Source organism: Lonchura striata, chromosome 11 (genome assembly GCF_046129695.1).
Source record: "Lonchura striata isolate bLonStr1 chromosome 11, bLonStr1.mat, whole genome shotgun sequence".
NCBI lineage: Eukaryota > Metazoa > Chordata > Aves > Passeriformes > Estrildidae > Lonchura > Lonchura striata.
Genome location: NC_134613.1, coordinates 6,871,361 through 6,884,391, shown reverse-complemented (window position 1 = coordinate 6,884,391; position 13,031 = coordinate 6,871,361). Strand labels below are relative to the sequence as shown.

At 47.1% G+C, this 13,031-nt stretch overlaps 1 protein-coding gene across 3 annotated transcripts in view; it reads left to right on the top strand.

Annotated features, from left to right (window-relative positions):
- The window catches only part of BBS4 (Bardet-Biedl syndrome 4), a 34,720-nt gene extending 22,474 nt beyond the window's left edge, over positions 1-12,246 (top strand). For all 3 annotated transcript variants that reach the window (XM_021554277.3, XM_031505780.2, XM_021554278.2), the window contains 9 exons: positions 284-411; positions 1,893-1,947; positions 3,331-3,399; positions 4,748-4,900; positions 5,011-5,182; positions 5,771-5,840; positions 8,514-8,655; positions 9,022-9,229; positions 10,780-12,246. In XM_021554277.3, the coding sequence (XP_021409952.2) occupies positions 284-411; positions 1,893-1,947; positions 3,331-3,399; positions 4,748-4,900; positions 5,011-5,182; positions 5,771-5,840; positions 8,514-8,655; positions 9,022-9,229; positions 10,780-10,937 (1,155 nt within the window). In that variant the 3' untranslated portion in view covers positions 10,938-12,246. The remainder of the gene's footprint in view (positions 1-283; positions 412-1,892; positions 1,948-3,330; positions 3,400-4,747; positions 4,901-5,010; positions 5,183-5,770; positions 5,841-8,513; positions 8,656-9,021; positions 9,230-10,779) is intronic.
- The last annotated feature ends 785 nt before the right edge of the window (positions 12,247-13,031 follow it).

Here is a 13,031-nt window from a genome sequence, read left to right as displayed (position 1 = left end):
ACTCAAATCCAGGAGCAGGCCCGTGCTCATCTCTTCCTTGGGAGGCAAATGCCTCTTGCTTGGCTTGAAGGTGTTGCCTTTTACTGCCCCTAAAAGCAGGTGGCTGCTGGTGCAGAGCTTGTTCCAAGGACTAGCTGGGCTGGAGTTTGTGTTCTCCAGGTGCAGTGGGTATTTGTTGGCTGTCCTCCTTCCCTGGCTGGTGGGGATTACTCATAGGCTGTTGCTTTGCTGAGGCTTCTGTAATCATTTATTATTTTTTTATTCTTTGTGGTTGTGTTTTTAGGCACGAGACCAGCTCAACAATGCCCTGGAGCTCAACAGACACGATCAGACCTACATGATGCTGGGCAAAATCCACCTCTTGAAGGGGGAGGTGGATAAAGCCATTGAAGTATATAAGAAAGCTGTGGAGTAAGAAATACCTCTTTTTTCCATCTGCCTATTCCCATCCTATGCCAGGAGAAAATTGATTGGTGTCCCAGATCTGAATTGAGGCCATGATTAAAAAGCTAATGGTAATTACAGGGGCTCTGAGCAAAGCTGGCACTTCCAAGCACTTCATCTGTCTCTGCTCCTGCTGACAGTGTGGCAGGGAAGATGGGAGCTGTTGGAAGGGCTGCCAGAAAAAAAAGTGGAATAACAAATGGACAGAGATGCCTGGGAGCAAAGTGATCCAAAACTGACTTCATCCATCCCAAAGGTTTATCTCCCAAAACAATGTAACCCTGACTGTCCATCCAAAATCCCCAAAATCCCTGCCTGGGTGTCACTTGCTGCTTTCCCTCAGAGCAGTGGCTGAGGGAGATGTGCTGGTGCACGGAGAGTTTCTCCCACCCCATCACGGCTCCTCAGTGCCCACCTATTCTTATTTTAGGGCATTCCCAAGCATTGCCAGTGCTTTCAAATGTAGCTTTGCCATGGAGGCCAACACTAGAAAGAAAATCAGGAGTGTGTTGGGAGCCATGGGTGTACTGATGCAGTGTTTCCTTACATGTCTGCCCTCGCTGCTGCCTGATGCTGGGGTTGGGCAGACATTTGGACTAATCTAGAATGTTTATTACGTAAATAATCCTTGCTAAGCATCTTACCAGGTTTATATTCTTATCCTGGTGTTCCCCTGCCCTCCTTTCTTCTTCATTCCTGTTTATTCCTGGGTTATTTTTGTTCTCATCTGCCTATGACATTTTTCTTGCTCTTTCCAGCTCCAGGATAATCTGTTATTCCTTGTTTATATTCCACTAGGCACAGGTGGTTTTGTTGTGGTTGAAGTTTAGAGGTGCCAGTGTGAGTGTGCAGATCAGATTTTTTTTTAAGTCTTGGTAGCAGGGAATTAAAAACTGACTCCTGTTGAGGTGAGTGAGACCACAAATTGTGCTTCTCTCTGCTTTGTCCTTTTTTGTTGCGGTTTCCATCCTATTTATTTGTAATCTTTTTATAAGGTGAATTAAAATTCTGATTTTAATCAGGAGTGTGTAGGATCCATCCAGGATGCTGAGGATTGCCTGTCCTACATGGCCCAAGAGGCTTAGGATGCATGGATTTACAGGGTGGTTTATGAGAGACAGTGGAAAATCTCATTTTGTATTTCCAGGTCACTGATGCAGACTCACTTTGAAGCTTAACAAAACCACATTATCTTATTATGTGTCCAGATGTATTTCAGAGAGCCTTGTGCCTTCCCACCAATACCCAGAAGATACTTGGGTAGCTGAGGTGTTATGTTATTCAATGGAAGTCCCCATGATGGCAGTTCTGATTTTGTTTTTAATAACAACAGTTTAATTTCCTGGGTTGGTACAACAGTAATGTAGCATCAAAATTCCATGTTCTATTTTTACCCTGTTCTAGAAAGGCTGAAAAGCAAACCCAGCCCTTTGGCTTTTGTGTTCCAGGTTTTCTCCAGAAAACACAGACCTCCTCACAGCCCTGGGCCTACTGTACCTGCAGGTACTAAATGCTGTTACTGTTACAAAAGCTTAATTATTTTCAATATAACCCTGTTGGATTTTTTATAGAATTAATTTCTATCCACCTTCCCATTGCTTGCACATGCTTCTCTACAGACTGAGTTTAACAGGACAGAACTTGCTTTTCTGTATCTTCTCTTTGCTACTAAAAGCAAGCTGATTCCTTGGACCAGAGCCAGGGCAGGAATTCTGTTTGGCAGCCTCCCTTACTCTGTTATAAATCCTCCAAGTATAACAAAACATGAGTAGTCATTACCTTGCTTCTGCAGCAGGAGTCTTGCAAGTTATCCTAAAAAAGCAGCCATGAAATTGTGAGTGTTAATGCAGCATAAAGCAAAATCAGAATCTATTTAAATAACAAAGGTGTGCTTATCCTTGTGTCTGTGAAATGGATGGGAAGGGCTGGATTATTCCAGAAGCTGGCTTCCCAAAGAGTGAACAAGCAAAGAAGAATAGGCAGTAGTGCCTGAAAGGAGGAGGAAGAGGAGGAGGCCCTGGAGCTGCTCCGAGGGTGGAGCCCCTCTGCTCTGGAGCCAGGCTGGGAGAGCTGGGGGTGCTCACCTGGAGAGGAGAAGGCTCCAGGGAGAGCTCAGAGCCCCTGCCAGGGCCTGAAGGGGCTGCAGGAGAGCTGGAGAGGGACTGGGGACAAGGGATGGAGGGACAGGACACAGGGAATGGCTCCCACTGCCAGAGGGCAGGGATGGATTGGATATTGGGAAGGAATTCCTCCTTGTGAGGGTGGTGAGGCCCTGGCACAGGGTGCCCAGAGCAGCTGTGGGTGTTCCTGCCTCCCTGGCAGTGCCCAAGGTGAGGTTGGACAGGGCTTGGGGCACCCTGAGCTAGTGGAAGGTGTCCCTGCCTGTGGCACAGGGGCTGGAATGAGATGGGTTTAGGTGAATTGAGCTGAAACCACAGAATTACAGGATGGCTTGGAAGGGACCTTAGAGCTTCTCTGATTGCAGTCTCTAGGATTTAAGTGATTCCAAGCTGTCACATGCTCCTATATGGCCACAGTGATGCCCACTAACACCTTCAGTCCATGAGAAGACAAGGGATGTCACCTGAACAGGAGAGCTGTGGGGAGTGAGGACTTTGTGGTGAGGGAATTGGGGATGTGCAGAGTAGCAGTTTGTAGCCTGTTTTCTGGAACAGAGAAAGGGGCAAACACTTGTGAACCCAGAACTCATTTGTGGTTGTGTCAGAACAGTGAATCCAGCCAAGTCAAATTCTTAGAATCTCTTCTGTGAATTATCAAACAGGAACATATGTGTGTAAAACTCACTTTTCTGACTGAACCAGAAATTCTGGTGCCCACACTCCCCTTATTCCTGAATTTCTGATGCTTATGTACTTCTTTTCCCAGACTGGGGAGTACCAGAAGGCTTTTGAACATCTTGGAAACGTGCTTACCTATGACCCAGGCAACTACAAGGTATGGTGAGGAGTGGAAAAGACCCAGCTGAACCATGAGGGGACACCTCCTAAAGCTAATTCCACTGTCAGAGCTCTGCCATCTGCATCTGGGGCCTGGAGAGGCTGGAAAGAATTCTGCCCAGAGAGCTTTTTGTGAAATACATTTCTGGGATGTTTCCCTGGCTAGAGAGTTGGATGTGTATGGAGATAGGAAAAGGGAAGGAGACAGAATATGGGATGTTAAATTGATCCCTTTGGTTTTTAATTTGAAGTTGCACCAAAGCCAGGTGGAATTTACTTTGGAAGGAAGATCTTTTGGATTTTAAAAATCCCAGAAGAGCTGTGCCAGGTCCCTTGTGATCCAAGTGATACTGCATTTTATTATTCTCCCATCTGCTGATACCCTGTGCTTCCAGCTTCTGTGTATATTTCCTTGGCTCTGGCCTGGAAAGCTGAGCTTGGTGTCTAGGTTTCATTCCTCACTGTGGAACTGTGTCCCTTTTTAGGGCTGTTACTTAATTTCTCTCCTTTTTTTTTCCCTGTTAGCAATGCAGAGCATTGAAATGTGTGTTTGACAAACATGAGTTGTTGTGAAAACACCTTTACACTTAAGAATTTTACTTGTCACTGTGGAATCTTAAAAAGGACTTAACTAGTGTGGTTTAAATATAGTGTGTTGTACTCACTTCCTTTTTTTTCCCCATGCATATTCCCATTAATTTGCAGTATCAGCCAGTCAGTGTGAACTAGGAGAGCTTTGCTGCATGTCTTGCTTGAGTACATTTTACTCCCCACTTAATTTGCACCAGAACTATTTCTATCTGTGCTTGGTTGTAAAAAGAATCTATTAGTGCATAGATCTTTTCAGAGCCTCAGACTCTAAGAATTACTTCTGTCTGCCCAAAAAATACCCTAAACATTTGCAGTGTTGTCTTGCAGTACTTATGGAATCATAAGCTCACAGAATGGTTTGATTTGAAAGGGGCCTTAAAACCCATCCTGTTCCACCTTCTATCATGGTCAGGGAAACCTTCCCACTGACCCAGGGTGTTCCAAGCCCCATCAGCGTGGCCTGGACACTGCAGGGATGGGGCAGCCACAACTTTTCTGGGCAAACTCATTTCTGGGACAGTTTTTATTAAAACAGTGCAGGAAGAAGCAGACTCAGGTTTGTTCCTCACCCTGTGTTCTGCTCTGTGCTGGGAGATTTCAGAATCCCCATCTGCTCCCACTGTTGGTCTTGGCAGTCCTTAGAAGTGAAATGGTTGTTCCTGGGATGGCTTTAGCTTAATCATTTTGTCCTCTCGTGCTCTTGCTGTGTCTGAGCAGATGGGGCTGTGGGTGGGTCCCTGTTGTCTCGTCCCCAGGCCACCCTGGCTGCTGGCAGCATGATGCAGGCCCACGGGGATTTCGATGTCGCCCTCTCCAAGTACAAGGTGGTGGCCAGCAGTGTTCCTGAGAGCCCCCCGCTCTGGAACAACATTGGCATGTGCTTCTTTGGGAAGAAGAAATACGTGGCAGTAAGTATCCAGTTTCCATTTTTTCTCCCATCTGCATCCAGTTTCATGCAAGCACAAGATTCCTGTCATGTAGAGGCTGTTGTAGCACATTTATCCCTTTTTTTCCCAAGGCTATCAGCTGCCTAAAGAGGGCAAACTACCTGGCTCCCTTTGACTGGAAGATCCTGTACAACCTGGGCTTGGTGCACCTCACAATGCAGCAGTATGCCTCAGCCTTCCACTTCCTCAGTGCTGCCATCAGCTTCCAGCCCAAGATGGCAGAGCTCTACATGCTCTTGGCAGGTATGAGATGCTCCTTGGGAACACCACAGCACAGACAGGAGGTGCGGGGTGAAGTAAAGAAACATGGCATAAAGGCTTTACTAAGGAGCTGATGCCCAGTCTCTTCTCTCTGGGGAAATAGAAGGGAAAACTGCAGTCAGATCCAGATTAAACATTGGAAAAGACTTGACACATGTGAGACTGGGGTTGGGTTGCCTAAGTGGTGGGTGTGGGTTTGTAGCACTGGAGATATTTTTGGGATGAAATGAGATAAACATGTCATTGTAGGGTTAGGTGGGATATCGGGAAGAATACTTCCCTGGCACAGGGTGCCCAAAGCAGCTGTGACTGTCCCTGGATCCCTAGAAGTGTCCAAGGCAGGTGGGACAGGACTTGTAACAACTTGGGATAGGGGAAGGTGTCTCTGTCCATAGCAGGGTTGAGACTGGATGAGCTTTACGGTCACTTCCAGCCCAGGCCATTCCATTCAGTAGGGCTAATCCTGGCAGCAATCCAGACAATCCTGCTGTGACACCTTATTTTATGATATTCAGAATTGTCCTAAAAAATCAGCTGCTTGTGAAACATCTCCTATGTGCTTTGGTGCAGTTGCTCTGACCAACCTTGAAGACATCGAGAATGCCAAATGCTCCTATGAACAAGCTGTGGCCTTGGACAAGTAAGTCTTTGTCAGAGCTGTCACTTCTTTGGGCTTGCTTTGCCTCCCTGCACCTCATTTCCTTTGCCTCTCACTGTACCTGGACCCCAGATGGTTTATAGTAGGGAAATACTTTTATTCTTGTAGCTGTGCAAGTAACAGTGTTAAAACCTTTTTTTTTTTTTTTTTAATTCAAGTCAGCTCTGAAAAATGAGAGAGGATTTTATTTCAGAGTAACACAGAGCTGTTTCTTGTTTTGCTATTTGGTTAGTGAGTCAGTGGTGATGACTTTGGATGCCAGTCCTTGTTTTGGTGAATATTTATACACAGTGGAGCAGACTGAATAGAAGAAAGCATATTTTTTAACCCAAAGTTTGAGCACAGTACAGAGAAGTGAGATGTCTGGGGTAGAGCCTGTTCTGAATTGGGCAGGGGGAAGATTTTAGCTGGAAGAATGTGCAAGAAGTTTATATAAAGCAAGTAAAAAGGCAGATCCTTCATTAAGAACATCTGTGTTTGCAGTCTGAAAGTCTTAAAATCAGAGCACTTGATTTCAGAAATGTTAAGCTGAACCTCAGAGTATGTCATCATTTCAGGCACAAAATCAAAATTACCTCATATTTATTAATAGTTTTGTTTCTCTCCCTAGTTTACTGTGAATATTTGCACACTTAGACCTCCCAGCACTCCTGAGCCCAGAGTCCTGTCTGCAGGTGACAGAGCAGTGCCAAAAACACTTTTTTCTGCAGGGGCCACACAAGGTGGTGGTAGATGGGACACCAAGGATAAATTCTTCCCTGTGAGGGTGGGCAGGCCCTGGCACAGGGTGCCCAGAGCAGCTGTGGCTGCCCCTGGATCCCTGGCAGTGCCCAAGGCCAGGCTGGACAGGGCTTGGAGCATCCTGGGGTGGTGGAAGATGTCCCTGCCCATGGCACAGGGTAGCTATGGATTGGCTTTAAGGTTGTTTCCCACCCAAACCATTCCATGATTCTTTTCCTAATCAGCTTTCCATGCGTAGCAAGGCAGGACAGGATCTTAAAGGCAGCCTGGATTCCTTAGTCAGGGCCTTGTATGCTTTGCTCAAAGAGCAGGAGCAGTAAATAAATGGGCTCTACAACTTTGCCCAAGTGTTTGGCACTTGGGCAATGCTCCAGCTCTATGGTCTGACCAGGAAAATAAACCCTCATCAAAGCAAAACTGAATTCCCACTGCTAGGGCCTGCTGGGGGGAACATCCAGACTGTGAGGCTGAATCTGTGTCCCCACAAGTTTCCTTTGCTGGTGTGTTCCTTTGCTGGAGCTGTTTGGGATGAAGGTGGTTGGTTTCCATCACTAGGAATGCTTTTATAGTGGCCTGAGTGCCGTGCTGGGGGCTGGAATGGAAATAACTTGGAAAACTTCAGGAAAATTTGTTCCTCTCCTGGTTCTGGCTTGTAACTGTCCTTTCTGTGAGTATTCAGCTATTGATTTTTCTCTGAGTGTCATATTGCTTCTCAGCTCTTGAAGGTGGTGAAATAGCTCCATCAGGTTCAATTAATTTTAAAACTGGCTGTGCCCAGGACTGTCAGATCTCCTCAAGTGTTTTGGCAAAGACAGAGAAGAGGGCTTGTTCTGTGGTGGGCTCAGCATTCCAGTTTCCTAGTTAAAGGAGAAGCCATGGTTATAAATGCAGTGAGATTTCTTCTAAGAGTTGCCTTCTTTGCACTGGGATGGAGAATCACCAGGACTGGAGAGTCAGGGCCTGCAGGTTACACTTCATTTATTGGCCAGTGCTAGCAGGATCCTTCCCTTCTGCATTTCTCCAGAGGATGTTCCTCTGCCTTGGCCATGGATGGTTCCAGTTATCCAGCCATGCTCCAGGAGAGGGCACCAGTCCCTCACTCACATTTCTTGTCAATCCGTGGAGCATTGTGGCCTGTGTGCAGGGATGCTCCTGAGGGGTCCACACAGGGAGCTGTGAGCAGGCAGAGCTGCTCCACCCACCCTGCCTCTCCTGGCCAGGCCAGGTGGAGAGGGTTAATGTATCCCAGTGAAGGAGACGGATCGTTTGGGAAATGATTGTTTGGGAAATCTTTCTCTGATTTACCTCAGTTCTACCTTGTGAAATCTGTATTCAGGAAGGGGAGGCAGGAGCATGCAGGTACCTGTGTTCACCTGCAGCTGTGTGTGGTTTTGCTGGGGGAAGGAGAGAGAGGAGGTGAGGAAATGTAGTGTAACCAGCACATTCTGTGGTGTGTCAGGTTATAAAATAGAACCCAAGAGCAGGGCTCTGTTGTGTTGCCTGTCCCATGATGAGCTGCTCCCCTGCAGACTGGGAGTGCTGGGAAACTCTGAGGTAGATCAGAGAAAGATCATCTGTCTCAGTATGACAAAAGCCCCCATCACTGGCAGGCTGGGAGACCAGAGAGTCCCAGGATTGCCCCCAGGTGCCCAGAACTGGCTGTTGCAGAGAAGGAGGCAGCTGGGGAGGGGTTACTGTTGGCACTGACACCCAGGGCCTTTGCAGAGCCCAGCACTGGGTCTCTCATCAGGCAAGAGGGTCTCAGCCATGCTCCCGAGGCACTTTGGCTGTAGCCTCTCTGTTGGTGCCAGACAATGAGGCGTGTCCAGCTTTGCTCAGGCACATGTTAGCATTATTGTAGCCAGGAAAAGTGTTCCCACAGGGAATCTGATGCATCCCATGTGTCTGCTGCAGGTGCAACCCCCTCATCAACCTGAACTATGCTGTCCTGCTCTACAACCAGGGCGACAAGCAGGGGGCCCTGAGCCAGTATCAGGAGATGGAGAGGAAGGTCACTGTGGCCAAGGAGAGCAGCACACCCGACTTCGACCCTGAGGTTTGTGCCTGAGCTCAGGAGCCACTCCAGGGCTGGCAGCAAATGAAGAGGAGGTTTGACTTTGAGTCCAGTTATTAGGAAGAAATTCTGCTTATGAGATTTTCCAAGCAGGGCAGGCGCCTGCTGAGAGCTGCTCGCTTCCTTTCTGCTCTTTGAAGCTCAGTTCTTCAATCAATACACAGCAAGACAAGATTCCCTCTTAATTAAGGGACTGAATTAGTGGAGATGTTTCCCCTAAGCACCAAACTGTAGCCAGCTCTCCACAGATCTTTTCTTGTAGTTTTTTTTTTGGATGGTATTGTTGACTTTATTGTTATCTGAAGTGTTCCTGCTTACAGTGCTCTTCTCTTTTTGCTTCTCGAGTAGATGGTGGAAATGGCCCAGAAGATGGGGGCTGCCCTGCAGGTCGGGGAGAGCTTGGTCTGGACCAAACCTTCTAAGGAGTCCAAATCCAAGCAGAAAGCTGCTGTGTCAGGGAAATCCAGCTCTCAGCAGCCTTTGGGCTCCAACCAGGCCCTGGGTCAAGCCATGTCCTCTGCTGCAGGATATGGGAAAACCATGCAGCTTCCCCCAGGTACGTCTCCTCTGCTGTTCTTTCAAGTATAGATGTGGGAGGGAAGAAAATAAATCTCTCTTCGCTTTGGAAGAGTTACAGCACCTGATTGGGAAGGGATTCACTTGCTCACACAGCAGTGAGGGAAATATTTGGTGACAACTTTCCCAGATTTCTGAGTTCAGGAAGATGCTCTGTGTAGTTTATTTCACTCTCCTGCTTTTGTAGGGATGTGGGAGGCTGGGAAAGTTTCCTTTCCTGTCTGAGCCACAATGGACAGGATTCCATTAGCATGAAATTGTGATCTTGCTCTGGAAAGGAGGCAGTTTCAGCAACCAGACCTCTTGCCTTTCTTTGGAAGAGCCTGGGAGCTGCCATGCACAGACAGGCTGTTCGGAGAAGGGAAAAGATGGAGAATTTTCCAAAGTACTTCCATTTTTTCTCTGACAGTGATAACTGCAGCTGGATTGCTCCAAAGCTGCCCATCCTTGCAGGTGTTGCTGGATTTAGTGGAACTGAGGGTTCTCAGCAGGTGGTGTGAGCTTTTGGAGGCTCAGCCCATCACTGTATGTGCTAGGGCTGGGTAGGAGCATCTCCTGAGCCAATTCTAAGCCTGGCCTCCTCTCAGCCCACAGCTTCCAAGGAGGAATGCACTGGAGATGTTGCTCATCATGGTGATTTTCTGTTGCTCTCAGTCTTGCTGCCTGTGGACTGAACCAGGAGAGTGGTTGTGTAATCCAGGCCTCTCTTTGGCATCCCTAAGGATGTGTTCCATTTCTCACACATGGAATAAACTTTCCATGCAGGGAATACTTAGCCAGAAAATCTGAAAAATAAAACACACCAAGGGTTTAGGGCATACCTGAAGGACTTTATTATCCAGATCAGAGAAGGGAGCTGGTTCATAAAATCAATTGACACATTAAATGTAAGTGTAGAAACAATTTGTGTCCTGTTGTGATGTAATTCTGTAAGTAGCTACTTTAGCTGCCTGGAAACTCTCCCCCTATTTGCTAAAGCTGTGAAGTGAAAACAACACTTTGGTTGGGGCTCCAGCTTGAGCATAAACCAGTTTCAGTGGAACTGGAAGTGGCACTTCCCTGTGAGGTGGTGAGATCCTGGCACAGGGTGCCCAGAGCAGCTGTGGCTGCCCCTGGATCCCTGGCAGTGTCCAAGGCCAGGCTGGATGGGTTTGGAGCAATCTGGGATAGTGGAAGGTGTGTCTGCTCATGGCAGGGGGTGGAATGAGATGGACTTTAAGGTCCTTTTCAACCCAAACCATTCTGAGATTCATGATTCCAGAAAATGTTTTCCTTTCCAGAGCATGAGTTAATTCCTATATTTGTACTGAATTCTGACAGCTGAGAGACTGTACCTGAGCTTTCTTTCAGCAGGACTTCAGGCACTGTACGGTCTGGATAACTCAGTGTCAATAAACTGATGTTAGGCAGAAGGAATCTGAGGGTATTTAAAGGCTGTGATTGTTTTGCACCTTTGCTGCTGGGAAGGACATAAAGAGCAGGCAACACATACACAGCCACAGAGTAACTTTAACTGTGTTCTCTCCCCAGGTGCTGCAACACCAGCTCTGCCAAAAAAGCCTCCCTCCCTGCCACTGGAACCAGAACAGGAGCAGGACTCGGAACCAAGCCCTGAGGAGAACTTGGCTCCCACAGGGGATGAGGAGCAGAGGAAGGAGAAGGACCAGAGCCAAGAAGCAGCAGAGTAGGGCAGCTCTGGGCAGCACAGGTAGTGCAGGAGCCTCTCCAGGGCTGCCTGGGATTTGGGAAAGGGACCTGCCCCACCCATGGTGGCTTCTCCCCACTGTCAGTTAGTCTGGATGCAGCTTTCTATCAGTGATTTTAGCTTGTGGGCTCTGCCTTGTTCCAAGGAGTCACTGCAGTGACCAGAGGTTTCTGTGTAGCTACTCTTAGTGCAGTCACAACACACTACAGAACTGGAGGGTCCAGCTCTCCACAGGTTGGGTGTGAGTCCTCCAGAAGGATCTTTAGCAAAGCCAGCAGACGTGATTTAGGATCCTGGATGGCGAGGAGAATCAAACCCTTCCAGTGGCTGAACTGGTGAGCAGCTGAATTTGCATAAAGAATGAGTAAACTGAAGCTTCAGGGCTCTGAGTTTGCTGGTGAAGCTCCCTAGCTGTTTGACAATGCATTTCCTGCTTTTAGTTCTGCACTGTTGGACTGTATCCCTCTGTAATTACCAGTCCAGGAAAGGAAGGTTAGTCATGGAAACATCTCGGAGGCAGCAGTGTACAGGCAGCATGAGCAGGGCTCTGGGTACATCCCAGCCTTCAGCTGTGCTTTGTGGTTTGTTGCTCTTACCCTGAAAGACATTAATGCATCTTTAGAGCCCAGCCAGGAGCTGAAGTGCTCTCCTCCTCCCTGGAGAACACTGAAAGAGTAGGACCCCTCACTTTCCCCTGGGTTCTGATAGCCCAAACTGACTGCTTATCTTAAATGTAGTTTTTTTCCCCCTTCAGGTGACCTTTCTGTTGGGTTTTGTGTCAGTTCAGCCCCAGGGCAGCACTTCTGTAAGGATTCCCTCCTGCCAGGAGTTAAACAGTTTTTTTTGTAGAGTGCTGGCAAATTGAAACAAACCAGACAAGAAATAGTGTCAGTCAGGTACAGTGCAGAGATTTTTATTCACATTTAACTTCTTACACTGAAAGTTCCTGCAGCCTAACAGAGTACCTGGGAAGAAGAGGTGAGGATTGAAGAGCAGGGGTGGGCAGGGGCTGCAAATTCTTCACTTCAGCCCCAAAACTTTAATTCAAGGCATATTTTTGTCCTATGATGCTTTGATGGGTTAAGTGTCCCACTGGGAGCATGTACTGCACTGAGAGGTACTGTGAAGGGATTTATTTTAAATATATATTTTGTGAAAAGCTTATGCAACAGTGAACCAATTCTTCTGTGAAATGAAGCAGTAGCACCTTCTTAATTTCTGGGAGCTTCATGTCTAGATGAGCATTTTTAAATATGTAATTCCAGTTGGATAATAAATAGAGATGCAAGTCCTGTCCCCTTTCCTCCCCTGGGCATGGTGATGGTGGCATTTGCATGCAGTAGATTCCTGGGATCATTCTGGAGAACATTTTTGTGCTAATGGTAATGAGGCTGGACTGCCATTTCAGCTGGAATTAAGCAAGGGACTCTTCAGCAGGACTGCACTGAGGCATTTAGGGATTTTGGAAATCACACCTTATGTTCCAAAACCTGTTTCTGGCATCAGCCATAATTCTAATCCCCTCTTTTTCCCCCCTTAACTGAAAAGAATCATGAGCTTAATTTCAAGGGAAGCAGAAACCATCTGCTTTAGGACTTTTCTTCCCCTTTTTAGGGAAAGGTCTGTGATGAACAGGGTAAAACAGAGCTCACAAGGTACTTTGCATCTTGGCTTCTGCACAGGAAGCAAAGTAAAAGTCATTCAAACATCAATGCCTGGGCGGCAAGACCTTTTTCTAGCCAAGAATAATGATCTGTCTATCCAGCAACATGTGTTCAACCCAAAAAATGTGGTGTTGAGGTCCCTGAGGCAACTGGATACTGATTTACTGTACAGGCAGTATTAGTGGGTGCATGCTGTGCTCCTGTACTTGTTTGCTTAGTTGTGACTGAGCAAGGTGGATGTGGGGGCCTTAAAGCTGTTGAGAATTTAGATTTCCCAGTTGGGGAGTGGGTTTCAGTTGGCAAAGCCTCTTCTGCAGAGACAGACAAGCCTCAGTGCTGAATGAGGGAAAACTTTACTAAAATAATAAGCTCCACACATAAATGCATTCAGAAAGAGCCCATGTTATAACAAG